Source organism: Sardina pilchardus, chromosome 4 (assembly GCF_963854185.1).
Source record: "Sardina pilchardus chromosome 4, fSarPil1.1, whole genome shotgun sequence".
Lineage (NCBI taxonomy): Eukaryota > Metazoa > Chordata > Actinopteri > Clupeiformes > Clupeidae > Sardina > Sardina pilchardus.
Genome location: NC_084997.1, coordinates 4004631 through 4019777, shown reverse-complemented (window position 1 = coordinate 4019777; position 15147 = coordinate 4004631). Strand labels below are relative to the sequence as shown.

The 15147-nt window shown below is 51.0% G+C and overlaps 1 protein-coding gene across 1 annotated transcript in view; it reads left to right on the top strand.

Moving 5' to 3' along the window:
• Positions 1 to 15147, top strand: part of hdac4 (histone deacetylase 4) — a 148869-nt gene that overhangs the window by 44227 nt on the left and 89495 nt on the right. Inside the window, exon 3 of the mRNA XM_062533760.1 lies at positions 14689 to 14754. Coding sequence (XP_062389744.1) covers positions 14689 to 14754 — 66 coding nt within the window. The remainder of the gene's footprint in view (positions 1 to 14688; positions 14755 to 15147) is intronic.

Here is a 15147-nt window from a genome sequence, read left to right as displayed (position 1 = left end):
GTCTGCTGTCACAAGGAAAACAAAGCAGTTCCTAGGGAGAACCCTCCCTGCTTTGGCTGATTGACAGCACTGATGGCCAGTCGGCAGGCCCTTTGAAGGGAGACCGCTGACGCAGTGTTTACATCCTAATGGGAAGACGGAGATAAACAGGACGAGGCCTTATTACTGCCTGTCACGAGGCGAGCGTCACACACACACACACACACACACACACACACACACACACACACGTACGCACTCTACCACATCACTGATTACCATTCATAGCTGCACCAAACAAACTAGTAAATGAACGTATATTTGTTTATTACATTTGTGATGTTTGCCCTCATCTCAATGATGCAATTTTGCATGGTACTTCCTTCTTCCTGGACGGACCCCGAAAGGCTGCGTCCTAATTCTGGAGTACGCTCTCACCACTAAGACTCGCTTCTTTGGATTGTTTGCATATAAGCTATTTTTTGTCCATAACCCTAATCCCGACTTACTCTTGACCGGGAAAGCATATGTAAAACTTGTTTTCATCTTTAATGAGCTGTTCTGTAAATATGGCTGGACACAGATGTCGCCTGACTGTATTATGCTGTGCTCAGAATTCCATGAAGTGTTACTGGAATACTGAGCGTGCGGGAGTGTTCTCTGAGCCTGTGCCCTTGTGACTGTGTACTGATGGAGCTAGTGTGTCTGATTCTCAGAGGAACTGAAATGCTCACTACTTACACTCAGGCAGCTTACTACAGGGGGAGCAACTAAAGTGTGTGTGTGTGTGTGTACACATGTGTGAGTTGTGCTTGGTTCTCTCAGTACCAGAGGTGGTCACTTCCTGTCTACAGGTTGAGCCCCTTTCTCCAGGCTTCACAGAGTAGAGGCCCTCTAGTGGTGTCTAGCTCTTAACTCCATCACACATCACTACTCCCTGCAGCCTAATGCTCATTCACACACACACACACACACACACACACACACACACACACACACAGCCTGTGAGATTGCTCTACACACTTCAAATCCTTTTGTGTACTCATACATAGCTATTGATGTGATGAGCTGTTGTCGTGTGGTGCTGTGAATGGGAAGAGTTATCAGTAAGAGCTTGCACTGAGCCCTTGCCTCTGATTCTGCCCAACAGGCGTGGGATTTGTCCGGGCTGTTTGGACTCCTTTTCCATCAGCCGCCCGTCGATTTGAATGAGCCTCATTTGGGTCACAATCACCAATCAGAGCGCACTTACCACTCACGAGGAGCACCGAGAGATCAAGCGTCCAACAGCACATCCATGATGGCCTGAGTTATCAGCAGCACAGCACACCCACTAAAGAACATGGACACACACACACACACACACATAGAGAGACACAGAGCACTTTTAACACAGTGCCGCTGCTGTCGATGATGATAAGGCAGAGGAGGAGTGGAGCCGGGCCCTTGTGGTGGCTGTGTTGTGTGGAGAGGAGCGCGTGGCTCTCAGCAGAGATCACTCCCCGTCACAGCAGAGGGGCGGGCCAGCGGGCGGCCGGCCGTGCCGCTAATGCCTCCTACTGTGCCCTTAATGGCTGCTCTGTAAGATGGCCATTTAACATGTGTAACATCCCTCCCTCCCTCCCTCCCTCTCTCTCTGTGTATGAGTGTTTGAGTGCTGTGTCTCTGTGTCCCTCGCTCCATCCAGTGGCAGCCTGTCAGCTCTTGTCTTCACATTTGTCACATCTGACAACACCCCCCTGACCCCTCCACTCACTCACCGAGATGCCACGTGTGTGTGTGTGAGAGAGAGAGAGAGGAGGGGCGCAGAGTGTACATGGTGTGTGTGTGTGTGCGTGTGTGTGTGAGGAGGGAGGCAGGCAGGCAGAGTGTACATGGTATGTGTGTGTCAGGAGGAGGGGGGCAGAGTGTACATGGGGTGTGTGTGTGTGTGTGTGTGTGTGAGTGAGTGTGAGTGAGTAGGGGGCCGAAATGTGTGTATGTGAGAAGAGTGAGTGAGTAGGGGGGCAAAGTGTACATGGTGTGTGTGTGTGTGTGTGTGTGAGTGAGTGTGAGTGAGTAGGGGGGTGAAGTGTGTGTGTGTGTGTGTGTGTGTGTGTGAGGGTGGGTGTTACGGTGCCATATGTTGTTGAGGGTCAGGGGGGTGTCTCAGCACGAGCCGTGTCCTCCTGGCTGAGTGGACGTGTTAACTGGCCCACTGGCCCTCACAGGAGCTGACTGATGGATGCCTGAACCAAGCACAGACCCTGACCGCCTGGACCCCTCTCCCTCTCCCCACATCTCCTCTCTCTACTCCCCCTCTCCCCACATCTCCTCTCTCTACTCCCCCTCTCCCCACATCTCCTCCTCTCTCCCTCTCCTCACATCTCCTCCTCTCTCCCTCTCCCCACATCTTCTCTCTCTACTCCCCCTCTCCCCACATCTCCTCTCTCTACTCCCCCTCTCCCCACATCTCCTCTCTCTACTCCCCCTCTCCCCACATCTCCTCCTCTCTCCCTCACTCTCCCCACATCTCCTCCTCTCTCCCTCTCCCCACATCTCCTCCTCTCTCCCTCTCCTCACATCTCCTCCTCTCTCCCTCCCTCTCCCCACATCTTCTCTCTCTACTCCCCCTCTCCCCACATCTCCTCCTCCCTCCCTCTCCCCACATCTCTCTCCTCTCTCCCTCCCTCTCCCCACATCTCCTCCTCTCTCCCTCTCCCCACATCTCCTCTCTCTGCTCCCCCTCTCCCCACATCTCTCTCCTGCTCGTGCTCCTCTGGTCATTTGCGGGCCATAGTGGTCCATCCCTAGGGGACCTTAAAGCTCTCCTCTCCTCTTTTCCTTTTTTTCCTCTCCCTTTTTTTCCACAAGGCCTTCTTGTGTTTCTGGGGGATCCGTTTCCCCCTCGTCCCCCCATCTGTTGGGCTGCTGGAAATGGCTGGTGTCTGCTTACTGCCCTGACAGCTATAGGCCTCTCTGGGGCAGGGGCTTGTGCGTGTGTGTGTGTGTGTGTGTGTGTGTGTGTGTGTGTGTGTGTGTGTGTGTGTGTGTGTGTGTGTGTGTGTGTGTGTGTGTGTGTGTGTGTGTGTGTGTGTGTGTGTGTGTGTGTGTGTGTGTGTGTGTGTGTGTGTGTGTGTGTGTGTGTGTGTGTGTGTGTGTGTGTGTGTGTGTGTGTGTGTGTGTGTGTGTGTGTGTGTGTGTGTGTGTGTGTGTGTCCTGCTCCTGCTCTCCCCGGGTGGAGTGGGGGTGGTCATTCCCCTACTGGTCATACCCATCTCTCATCTGCGCATGGCCATGGCGGAGGCCTGCTCTAATAGTGCTGTGATGGAGCTGCTGGGAGAGCGTCTGGGCAAACAGGCCCGTGAGAGGGACACTGCAGTAGGGGGGCGGGAGACCAACAGCACCTACAGTACATCCTCCAGTATCCACACATCACTCACTAGCACCACCAGCACCCCAGAAGACTCCAGGAGTCCAAGCAGGTCTACAGAGAGGGGTGCACTGGTCAGTGTGCAGAGCCTCCTGTTGGAGAGGCTGACCCGTGGATAGTGCTCATGGAGGCTTCAGTGGACTGCAGCAGAGTTCCAGCTGAGAAATGGAGACCTTTGTGGCGGGGCTCATTTGTGGTGCTTCAGATGGCTTTTGAAAGCAGCTTAATGGAGAGTGCAATGAGACTGAGTCTGAGGATGACGTGTGTGTGTGTGTGTGTGTGTGTGTGTGTGTCTGTGTGTGTGTGTCTGTGTGTGTGTGTTCTGGTGCTGTCTGGGGGATGGCAGGCTGGTTGTGTCTTGCACTGTCTTGCAGCTCTGGTGGCGAGACAGGAGGGGGGAGCCGAGGGGGGCAGCAGGTGTAAATGGAGGTAGGCTGGAGGAGACGTCTGTTGCCAGGACGTGTGTGTGTGTGTGTGTGTGTGTGTGTGTGTGTGTGTGTGTGTGTGTGTGTGTGTGTGTGTGTGTGTGTGTGTGTGTGTGTGTGTGTGTGTGTGTGTGTGTGTGTGTGTGTGTGTGTGTGTGTGTGTGTGTGTGTGTCATTGTCATTATCAGAAGGAGTGAGGACTGCTGGCAGGACTCTCTATCCCCTCAGACACCTCCCTCTCTCTACACCTTATTTCCTGCCAGTGCATATCCCCTCATCTCATACACACACACACACACAATCATTGGCCACTTGGCACACACAGGCTCCATGCGCCACGCAGTGTGCCCACAGTCACCATTGGCACCGGGCACTGCGGCATCTCATTGGTGTGGGCCCAGGTCTGTATGGCGCGCGCTCTCAGGCAGGCTCTTGAGCGCCGGTGCCCCTATCTATCTATCGATGGGCCCATGGCAGGCCCATCCATCTCCATCGGCCTCAAAGAGTGCATTTGTTCTGAGAGGGGCATCGTGTAGTCTTAAAAGTGCCTCGTAATGAACGCTCCATTTGCACAGTTTACCGTCAGAGCGGCTATGAGCCGCGAAGGTAAATCGATACAAGTTTTTTTTTTGTTTTTCTTTTTTCATCTGTCGGTGTTTTAATCTACATGTTTTGGTAGGAGAGTGCAGCAGCTGGAGATGGGTTTGGACATAATGCGCTCTGAGAGGAGCGAGAGGTCCGGTAGCGGCAGCCACAGTCTCTTACTGCCCATTAGCGGGGTGGCTGGCGGTCATCGTGAAAAGCGCGTCTCCGCAGCTAATGCGGCCGCTGATGGACGTGGACATCTCGCTCCCTCCGTCTCAGTCAGAACACTCCAGCTGCTCGCTCCTGGCTCTCTCAGTGCACCGTCCCTCTCCCTACCGCCTTTGTTTTGGGTATACACTCTCTCTATTCGCTTTTTCTCTCTATCTCTCTTTCTCTTTCTCGGTCTCTCTCTCTTGCTCTTTCTTTCTTTCTTTCTTTCGTTCTCTCGTTCTCCTTCTCTGTCCTCAATGCCTTTCACTTGCCTTACCTCTTATTAACTCTCTTCGCCCACCTCCATCCCTCTCATTCTCTCCCTCTCCCTCTCCCTCTCCCTCACCCTGGCCAGGCTCTGCCTCATTGTATTTGGTCCACGTGAAGAGAGAGAGAGAAGAAAAAGGTTGAGAGAGAGAAGAAAGAGGTAGAGCGAGAGAGACTGCTGTGCCTCCTCGCAGTGTCCATCACCTCCCAGGCAACCGGGGCAAGGTGACCTCAAAGAGACCTGTCACCAGCAGCCTGCAGCTGCTATTTTTAGGGCGGGCTGTTTCAGCCTCCTCCTCCTCCTCCTCCTCCTCTATGCTGAATGCTGACCTTAATATGGCTGTGTGTCCCCTACACTCTGGCCCTGGAGCTCTCCCGCTGTCTCTGCTGCAGTGCTGCTCTGCAACCCCCGCGGCGCAGGTGGGCCTGGATGAGTCCTCGCCCTCGTCTGATTGGCCCAGTGTGCCATGCCTGGTCTCCCGCAGCAGCCCCTGGCTGGCCATTGATTTAGCGTCTGCTAATAAAGTCTGCTGAAATCTGTGGTTGGTGTGTCACTGGTCACTGGCAAAATGAGGCCCCCTGGGCTGCGTAGTCGTCAGTCTGCCTCCTCTCCCTTTGTGTGTGTGTGTGTGTGTGTGTGTTAGGTTGGCTGAAGTTAGGTGAAGCGGTTTGAATCGCAGCATTTCTGTAGTGTCCTTTCCACTGCACTAATCCAGCCAACCCAGGAGCCCCAAGCTTGAGTGGTCTCCATCCTGCAGTCCCCTTTAGGGTGCAGCTCTTGTCCACAGACAGCCGCTCCCAGAGCCCATCTTCCTGGAGCTGATGCGGCCTCTCCCTTTAGCTCTCCTGGCCGCCTGTAGTCTCTCCCTCTCTTGCTCCGCTCTCGCTGCCTTCAAAGCCTCTTCTGCACTGTAAACATGTTGTGATGGGCTTTGTTATGGTTCAGTGCCTCGCATCCCAAGGCTAGAGGGCTATTTTTACTGCTCTATGAAAACACAAGCGTGGCTGCCCCACTCTCTCTCTTTCTTTCTCTTTCGCTCTCGCTCTCGCTCTCTGTCTGTCTGTCTGTCAGTCACCCCCCCCACACACACACCCACCTCTTTAATTTAAATTTCATTTCTTATCTCACTGCATATCCAATTGACTGTAGTGCGGTGGACAATGGCAATGCAAGGAGGTGCTTTACAGTCAGAAGAGAAATGTGTCTCATGTATATGAGGTGAATTTATGCATACAAACAGAAGCACATTGGTTTATTGGTATTGCCATATAAAGCACTGCTCTATCTCTGCCGTGTGTGTGTGTGTGTGTGTGTGTGTCTCTCTGTGTTGGTGCAGAGGTGAGCCATGCAGGCATTGTGGGAGGCTACTGGAGGGCAAAGCTCTTAAGCCTGCTTGGTTGCTTGGTGATTGGGTTGTGTGTGTGTGTGTGTGTGTGTAGAGGTCAAAGGTTGAGGCAGCTTTGCGGCTGTAATGAAAGCAGGACTCCGAGGCCAGTGCCCTCTAAATACCACACGCCACCCCCCCACCCCCCATCCCCATCTCTGCTGCCCCAGGTGCCCCTCACTCGGCCTGTGCCTCTGTGCCTCACTAGGAGCTGCCTCTGCATCGTCTTCAAATCAACTCTCAAGCTCACTGCCTCTGGGTCGATGCGAGGCCAGATACCCCCCCCCCCCACCACCACCACACACACACACACACACACACCCCTCTTATTCTCTCTCACCTGACTTCTTGCCCACGAGACAGGAGTGCTGATTGTGTGCCGTGGTTCCTCCACTCAAGGCTGTCTACCCCATGGTCCCACAGCTCTGGCCCCGGCCCCCGACCTTCACTTCCTCTGCACTTCCCAGCACTGACGCCCCCTCCCCTCTCAGCTCTCTGCTGGACTAATAGCAGTACTGCCCTCTGTGCCGTCTGGCCCCTCTACTCACACCCTCTCTCTCTCTCTCTCTCTCTCTCTCTCTCTAGTCTCAGCGTTGGCCCCATTGTCATTGGTTTATTCTGCATGTTGGTGAAGCGTCTGATCTGGGTGAGGGCTGTTGCTACGCCGTGATGCTCATCACAGCCCACATCCCACGCAGCACAATGTGTGTGCACAACACTGATCCATAGAGCGTTTTGGAGCGGCTCCACATGTAGTTGGTCTGCTCCGCAGCGCGATCTGGAGCGGGTCCGTCTGTAGCAGGACGGCGCTCCGTAGTGCGATCTGGAGCGGGTCCGGCGTGCGGGCGGGCGTGCGTGCGGGCGTGCGTGGGGCAGGACGGTGCTGGACGCAGAGCGGAGCGGGCGAGGAGGGGGGGCGGCGGTAACCCGGCTCCTGACACACAGACAGACGGGCCTCTCCTGCTCCAGCCCATCAGGCCCTGGTGTCATCTTTCTGCCATCTGCCACCGCCTGGCCGTCTGGACTCCTCACATCTCAATACTCACTCACGCTCTCTCTCTCCATCACACACACACACACACACACACACACACAAATACATTGACGCACGAGTACACACATTAATATACAAGCCTGGTGTAAACACACACTGACTGTATACAGTCACCCACAGACACATTCTCTCTCCAGCACATTTTTTTTTTTTTTTATTGCGTCTCATGCAGTAACACCTAGTGCAAGCCAAATGCTTTTCTGAAATTGTTAAAAATCTGTGGATGTTTTGTATTTTTTTCCCCTTCTTCTTTTTGAGTGACAGAGAGAGACACACACACACACACACAAACACACACACAGACACAGACACACACATACACACACACACACACACACACACACACACACACACAGGCATGTCCATGTGATGACCAGGCCCAATCATTTTTGATTAACAAATCATGGTCTCCCAGAGAGTGTTGTCACGCAAGAGCAGAGTAGAGCAGCCGCATGAGTGGCCCTCGCTGTAAACACACACACACACACACACACACACACACACAGCCCACAGACCAGCCTGCCTGTCACAACACTACCACCGCCACTGGAGTGTGTTGATGTGTGTGTCTGTTTACCGCATGTCTGGGTGATTGAACGAGAGCTTGCTGTCAGTGGGAGCACATGTACTATACAGCCATTAAGAGTTCACTTGAGTGTGTGTGTGTGTGTGTGTGTGTGTATATATACAGTATACCTGTGCACGAGCATGTAGGTCATTGACAAATTAGGCTTGTGTTTTTAAAATAATCTGTAAAAATGGACAGAATTGTTTTTTTCTTTTTTAAATTGGAAGACTGTGTCTTCCAGCTAGACCAGTCTAAATGGCCTCACAATGTTCACCAGGGCTTTCATTCATTTTTAGACTGTATTTGCAATTTAACCACCCAAAAAATGCCAGGTGGCACAACCAAAAACTTTTATTTTTTTTTTTGGTGTGTATGAAGTGCTGAACGCATTACTATTTTGTAGTTGACCTTGGTATTAAAAGTAGCGTATTAATACTTTATTGTAGGGGGTTATGAAGGGTTAAAGTAACAATAATTAAATTTAAAGTAAATTACAAAGTAAAATGTCATGTAAGTCATATCACCAAGTACCAAATTTAAATATATCAACGATTATATGTAATCTAATTTAAAGTTTAAATCAATGTCATTTGAATTTTGAATTACATTAAACTTTAAATCAATTGAATAAGAAGTTGAATTAATTTGAAGTCATACATCACATTTACATTTGCCTGTTGTTCTCATTTTGAATAAGACTTAAAATTTCAGCCTCATGCGATTCCGTGCGCCACCATTTAATTCGAACGCCTTTACTTCCTATCTTTTACTGTCTATGTTTACTTCAGACTTTGGTACTTCAAGGTTGTACTGTCACCTGTCAGCCTGTCAATCATGCTATGTCCCCCGCCCCCCGCCCATCCACTGAATCTGAGTCGATTTATCAGTTCTTTAGTAATAGTTTCCCCCAGAGCCATAGGGTTTCCCCCACTTCATCACCATCACTAGAGCCTGCGTCCTTCGTCTGACGCTGGGTTTTCACAGAGCATGTCACCATGCGAGATCTTCTACTGTCTTTGCGCGAAATACGCCTGCTAAAATTTCACCCAGGGGGTGTTGTCCAGTTGTCACACACCTAGCGTTTCGGCTCAGTGGTCAACAGGTTAGCTTAGTGTTCAGTTAGCTAGACAGTCCAGTGCTTCAGATTACATTCAGGGGTTTATTTAGCCCAAGTATGTTCAAGTGGCATACACACAAAAATCCGTTTGAATGTTTTCATGTTGACAACAATTCATAATCTACAGAAACACCACAGTTCATATCAGCGTGCTAACTATCTAGTCGCCTAGCTTGCTATGTGTTTTCAATTGGTTATAATGGGTCAACAAGCTAACAAGCTAACCTTCAATGATAGTGTGTCCTGAACACATTTGTTTAGCATATAAACAATAAACCGTATCAAAATAAGCCATTAAAAGTGGTCAATAAACCTTTATTCACATTTAATATTTCCAGTTACGACCCCCGGAGCCACCGCCATTGATTTGTTTTTTTTGTTACTCCCACCTCGGTGTACAGTGTAGGCTACAACGTGGTGATAATTTCGCCCTAAGTGAGTGAGTCTTCCTAAAGACCTGATAAAAATCGACTCAGATTCAGTGGATGGGCGGGGGCGGGGGACATAGCATGATTGACAGGTGACAGTAAGTCCAAAGTTTGAAGTAAAGGCGTTCGAATTAAATGGTGGCGCACGGAATTGCATGAGGCTGAAATTTTAAGTCTCATTCAAAATGAGAACAACAGGGAAATGTAAATGTAATGTATGACTTCAAATTAATTCAACTTCTTATTCAATTGATTTAAAGTGTAATGTAATTCAAAATTCAAATGACATTGATTTAAACTTTAAATTAGATTACATTTAATAATCGTTGATATATTTAAATTTGATACTTGGTGATATGACTTACATGACATTTTACTTTGTAATTTACTTTATATTTAATTATTGTTACTTTGACCCTTCATAGGGGGTGGGTAGTTTAGTTTTCCAACATCTTTTTTTACATTTAAAATTTGAATATATGCTTTACTAACTAAAAAGTATACTGTTTAATTAGGTACAACACATTTGATCACTTTCATCTCCTATGTCTTGGTTTAAATATTAGTATTAGTATTTTACCTGGTTGCACCACCTAACTAAGTGCAATGTCACATCATTGACCCACGTACAGTGCGCTGATATTTCTTTGTATTGATATAAGTGTGTGTGTGTGTGTGTGTGTGTGTGTGTGTGTGTGTGTGTGTGTGTGTGTGTGTGTGTACACACACCCCCTGAGGGAGTGTTGGGGGTGTGTGTGAGGGGGAGACTGGCATATGTGTCTCAGGAGGAGGGGGCGGCCCAGTCTGCCTGCCTGTCTGCCTGCGACCAGCAGTGTGTATGGAGCAGCAGATGGGTGGAGGGGAGTCCAATCTCTCCTTTATCTCCTCCTCTCCTCTTTTCTCCTCTCCTCTTCTCCTCTCCTCTCCTCTCCTCTCCTCTCGTAAGAATATTTTTTCTCTGTTTTTCTCTCCCTTACCTTTTCTGTCTCCATCTCCTCTCAAACGCTCCATTATCGCCTCCAATTAAATGCACTGTGTAATGGTGGAGTTTTGGAAATGTCATCACGGTGGTTTAATGGTTCTTTTGTTCCCACATCTCTCTCCTCATCTGTCCTTTTCCCCCTCTCTCTTCTCGTCTGTTTCTCCTCCTCTGCTTAACACTCTTCTTCCTCCTCTACTCAACTCTCGTCCCTCCTCTCTGTTTTATCGCTCTCTATCTTTTCTCCCCTCCCCTCCTCTCTCTGTCCTCCCTCCTCATCCTCTTTCTCCACCTCCTCTGCTTTCTTCTCTCATCTTCTGTCCTCCCCTCTCTCCTCTTCGGTCTCATCTCTCCTCCTCTCCTCTCCTCTCCTCCTCTGTCCTCTCTCCTCCTCTCCTCCTGTCTCTCTCGTGTGGCTGTGGGTGCTGTTTAGTGCTGCTGGCTGGATGCTGGTGTTCGGCGGGCTAATTAAAATGCCATTACGGCGCAGGCATCGGGGGCCGTCTGGTCCAAGGAGGTTTCCAAAAATAGATTGCCGCTGTGCAGTGCGCCGCCAGAGATGTGCTCGCCGAACGTGCCGCGGATGCACAAGAAGCAGCCCCCTCCTCCTCCTCCTCCTCCTCCCTCTCATCCTTCTCCTCCGCTAACCCCCAACCTGCTTTTGCTCTTCATCTCTCTCTCTCTCTCCCTCCCTCTCTCTCTCTCCCTCTCCCTCTCTCTCTCGTGCTCTGTTGTGCACTCTCCCCATCTTTTTTTCGCTCTCCTCTCTCTGTTGTTTCGTCTTTAGTATTCTCCCCATTCTCTTCTTTTTTCTCTGCCTTTGTTTTTATCACTTTGTTTTTTTCCTCTCGGTTTGCCAGCTCAGTGCTGCAGAGCACAGGGCAAGCTTGTGTGCTTCCTGGAAGCCCCCGGTTGGAGGGGATTCCAGTGAGCGCACGTGTGAGTGTATGGTTCTGTGTGTGTGTGTGTGTGTGTGCGCCGTGCGCCTGTATGTGTGCGCAGGCGTGTATATGTGTATGCGTGCATGTATATGCGTGTGTGTGTGTGTGTGTGTGTGTGTGTGTGTGTGTGTGTGTGTGTGTAGGGGGCTGGGAGGGGCAGCTTTGAATGCTTCATTCCCCTGTGCTCCATCATGTATTAATCATGGCCTCAGTCTGGGATGCTGAAAATAGTGCCGCGGAACCCAGAAAAACACCAGCACCCACCCCCACCCCCACCCACACACGCCCCCCTTGCCTGTCTGCTGCTGCTACCCCCACCCCCCTCCACACACTCCTCCTGCTCACGTGTGTGTGTGTGTGCGTGCTATGTTTTTCTCATTCCCCCTCACCTCTTGAGTGTCTTATTCAGATTCTGATATGTATTACTGGCGTGGCTGTTTCAGCATACACATTAAAAATGTCTTCAAAGTGCCCCTGGGGGTCTTACCAGGGTGATGCTGAATACTCCAGCTGCTTGGCGGAGAATACCATGGGAAGGGTTCATTCTCTGTGTGTGTGTGTGTGTGTGTGTGTGTGTGTGTGTGTGTGTGTGTGTGTGTGTGTGTGTGTGTGTGTGTGTGTGTGTGTGTGTGTGTGTGTGTGTGTGTGTGTGTGTGTGTGTGTGTGTGTGTGTGTGTGTGTGTGTGTGTGTGTGTGTGTTTATGGTCATTCCCAATGCAGTAAGTGTGTGTGTTTGTCAGTAGCATGCCAGGATCTCTAGTATGCTTATCTTCAAATGGAGCAGTCTTATCAGCTGAGCTGTTGAGGGCTGCTGTTAGGATCCGGTGTTCTGGCCCTCACCAGATGTGATGAGAGGCACACAGGTTGGGCGTGGGTGGAGGGGTGGGTGGAGGGAGTATGGGATGTGAGGGTTGGAGAAGGGAGGGGTGGGTGGTGGGAGTATGGGATGTGAGGGTTGGAGAAGGGAGGCGTGGGTGGTGGTGTGATGGGAGAGAGACCTGAGTGAGGAGGGATTAGCGCCTCTACCTCTTTCTGAGCACACAGGCTAGCTAGCGCACTGCTCCGCTTCACTACACATGTGCATGTGTGTATTCCTGGGCAAGCCCCTTATGTATGGGTTCATACGTTTGTTTGTAGTGTTTTTTCTCTGTGTGTGTGTGTGTGTGTGTGTGTGTGTGTGTGTCCAGTCCCCCAGGGCCCCTCTAAGTTTAGCTTTGTCACGCTGCATGTGCAGGAGCATGTGCCTCCTGTCCTCCTTCCTTGCCTCATCTTCAGTTTGGTTCACCATCTCTCTCTCTCTCACTCTCACTCTCACTCTCACACGTACACACACACTCTCTCTCTCACACACACTCACACTCTCTCTCTCTCTCTCTCTCTCTCACCACACACAAGCACACACACACACACACACACACACACACACACACACACACATATTCACACTCACGCTCTCTCTTTCTCCCATGTAATAATAGCACAGCTTCTGTGGAGGCCACAGCCAGAGCCATTACAGCCCTCACCCTCCCTGCTCCTGTGCCGCTCCGCTCCGCACCGCTGCAAACACATCCGACACACACGCCACGCGCCACACGCCGTCGGAGCTCTGCCAGGCAGGATGGAGCCGTCGCTTTGCCAGTGTGATTGCCCCTCACTGTGGGCACGCAATTGTGTTCTCACAACACGACACTGTCTGTTTGCAGAGGGCGATTCTAATGCAGACACGCGTGCACACACTGCAGTAGACTGCGGCGCTGATGAGCGGAGGCAGGCAGTGGGGCCAGAGTGCTGATTGTTGTTGTGGAGCCCTGTTGTGGCAGGTTGGGAAACTAATTGCGAGCGTCAGGGAGAAGGAGACGCGGAGGAGAGAGAGAGAGGCCTCCTGCCTGTCACCTCCTTGTCTCCCCTCATCCAGCCTCTCCTCCTCCGAGCTCCCTCTCGCCTCCCCATGCTAACGGGACTAATGAAGCCCTGTAGGAGCCTGTAAACTTTTCTCCCAAAACTCAAGCAAACTCTCATGCTAGCTGAAAGGCTGTGTGTGTGTGTGTGTGTGTGTGTGTGTGTGTGTGTGTGTGTGTGTGTGTCTGTGTGTGTTCCTGTCTGTGTTTGTGTTTTCTGCTAGCCTTGATCACTGCTAACTGTTCCACTGGCGCTTGCCAAAGCTGTCGCTAGCGCTGGCTGGCTGGCTGGCTGGCTGGCTGGGAGGAGTGTGTGTTTGGCGGCGGCCTGCCGCACCCGCCCGCTCTGCACCCGCCCGCTGGTGAAGGGCATTTCTGGGATGGATAATGAAGTGGAAACAGTGAACTTAGGCTTTCAGGTCTGCGGATGGAAGCTGTCAGTGCCTCCACCTTCCCTCTCTCTTTCTTGTTCGTCCTCTCTCTATCCCTCCTTCCCTCCCTCTCTCTGTCTCTGTCTCTTTCCTTGTACCTGTTGAGAGGGTTTGACTGTAGGGGACTGGATCTCAGCCATATGGAAGAGAGCAGCGCGTGGGTCACTGTGTCAGTAGCGGCTCCCTAACTAGCCGTGCTACCTGATATGCGTGGTGCCATGCCGACCATTTGTGTTCGCTCAGGGAAACCTGAGATCAAATCGCTCACTAATACTGATTGTGGTGGTGCAAGGCTGGTGTGTGTTTCCTTTAGTGGTTTCTGCTTTTGTTTTTGATCTACCACAGTTATGGCTACATCTGTGTGTGTGTGTGTGTGTGTGTGTGTCTGCTGATTGTGTGTGTGTTTATGTCTGACTTCTGTGCTTTTGTAGTACGTCCTCTTAAATGTTTTGTTTTGTGCCAAATCTGTCACTGTTGCAGTGTGCCGTGTGCCATGTTGCACCTTGTGCATGTGTTCCTGGCTACCTCATCTACAGAGGGTAGTATTCTACAGCCTCTCTCTCTCTCTCTCTCTCTCTCTCTCTCTCTCTCTCTCTCTCTCTCTCTCTCTCTCTCTCTCTCTTAGTCACTGGTGAACTCTTGGTGTTCTCCTGGTTTCCTGTGCTTCTCCCAGTACCTATGCCCTGAGCCAATCATGAGCCTTGTGCCCGCAGCCCTGAGTAGAGTAAGCACACAGCTGCACCTCAGGCCTGCAACACACTGTATAGAGTATGTACAGAACATGCCTCCCACTCTGTGCCCAGGTACATGGCAGTCTGCCAACGCTGGGGCATAATCATCGGGTTTTGTCCCTGTATATGGGGTGGGATAGATTCCTTGGAGCGAACAAAGATAGTAGATTGTGCTCTTTCCTGAGGTGCTGAAGACCTATAGAAAGGTGTTTGTTTCCTGCCTTCCGTCATTGTTGTACTCCATTTTAACCAGTTCTCTCTCTCTCTCTCTCCTGCAGATGGGCTTCCACACAAAGAGCAACCACTGGAGCTCCTGAAGACTGGACTCAACCACATTCCCTCTAGTAAGATCCCAGTGCTACCTACTCCCGCATCGCTCTGTCCCTCTCACTCCACCAGTGTTCTGTACCATGTTGAATGTGTTCGGCAGCTCATAGCGGTATTACATATCTGGCAGGGGCCAGTTGTGCTTGGACTGGAGCCTCAGTCTGTAGGACACATGGTGAAATTCAGTCATTCAGATTGGCAAGTGGGCCAGCAGCAGACCCCTGGTGAAGAGCAACACTGGTGTCCACTGCGTGGTGGAGCTGGCTGTGTGTACCAAACGTAGTGTTGTCCTCTCAGTGCCCAGCAAGGTCCTGCTGTCTGCTCTGCTCTGCTCTGCTCCGTCCACTCCACCTCTCTCATTCTCTTTCATCTCTCTTGCATTTCCTTTCTCTGTGTCTCTCTCTCTCCTC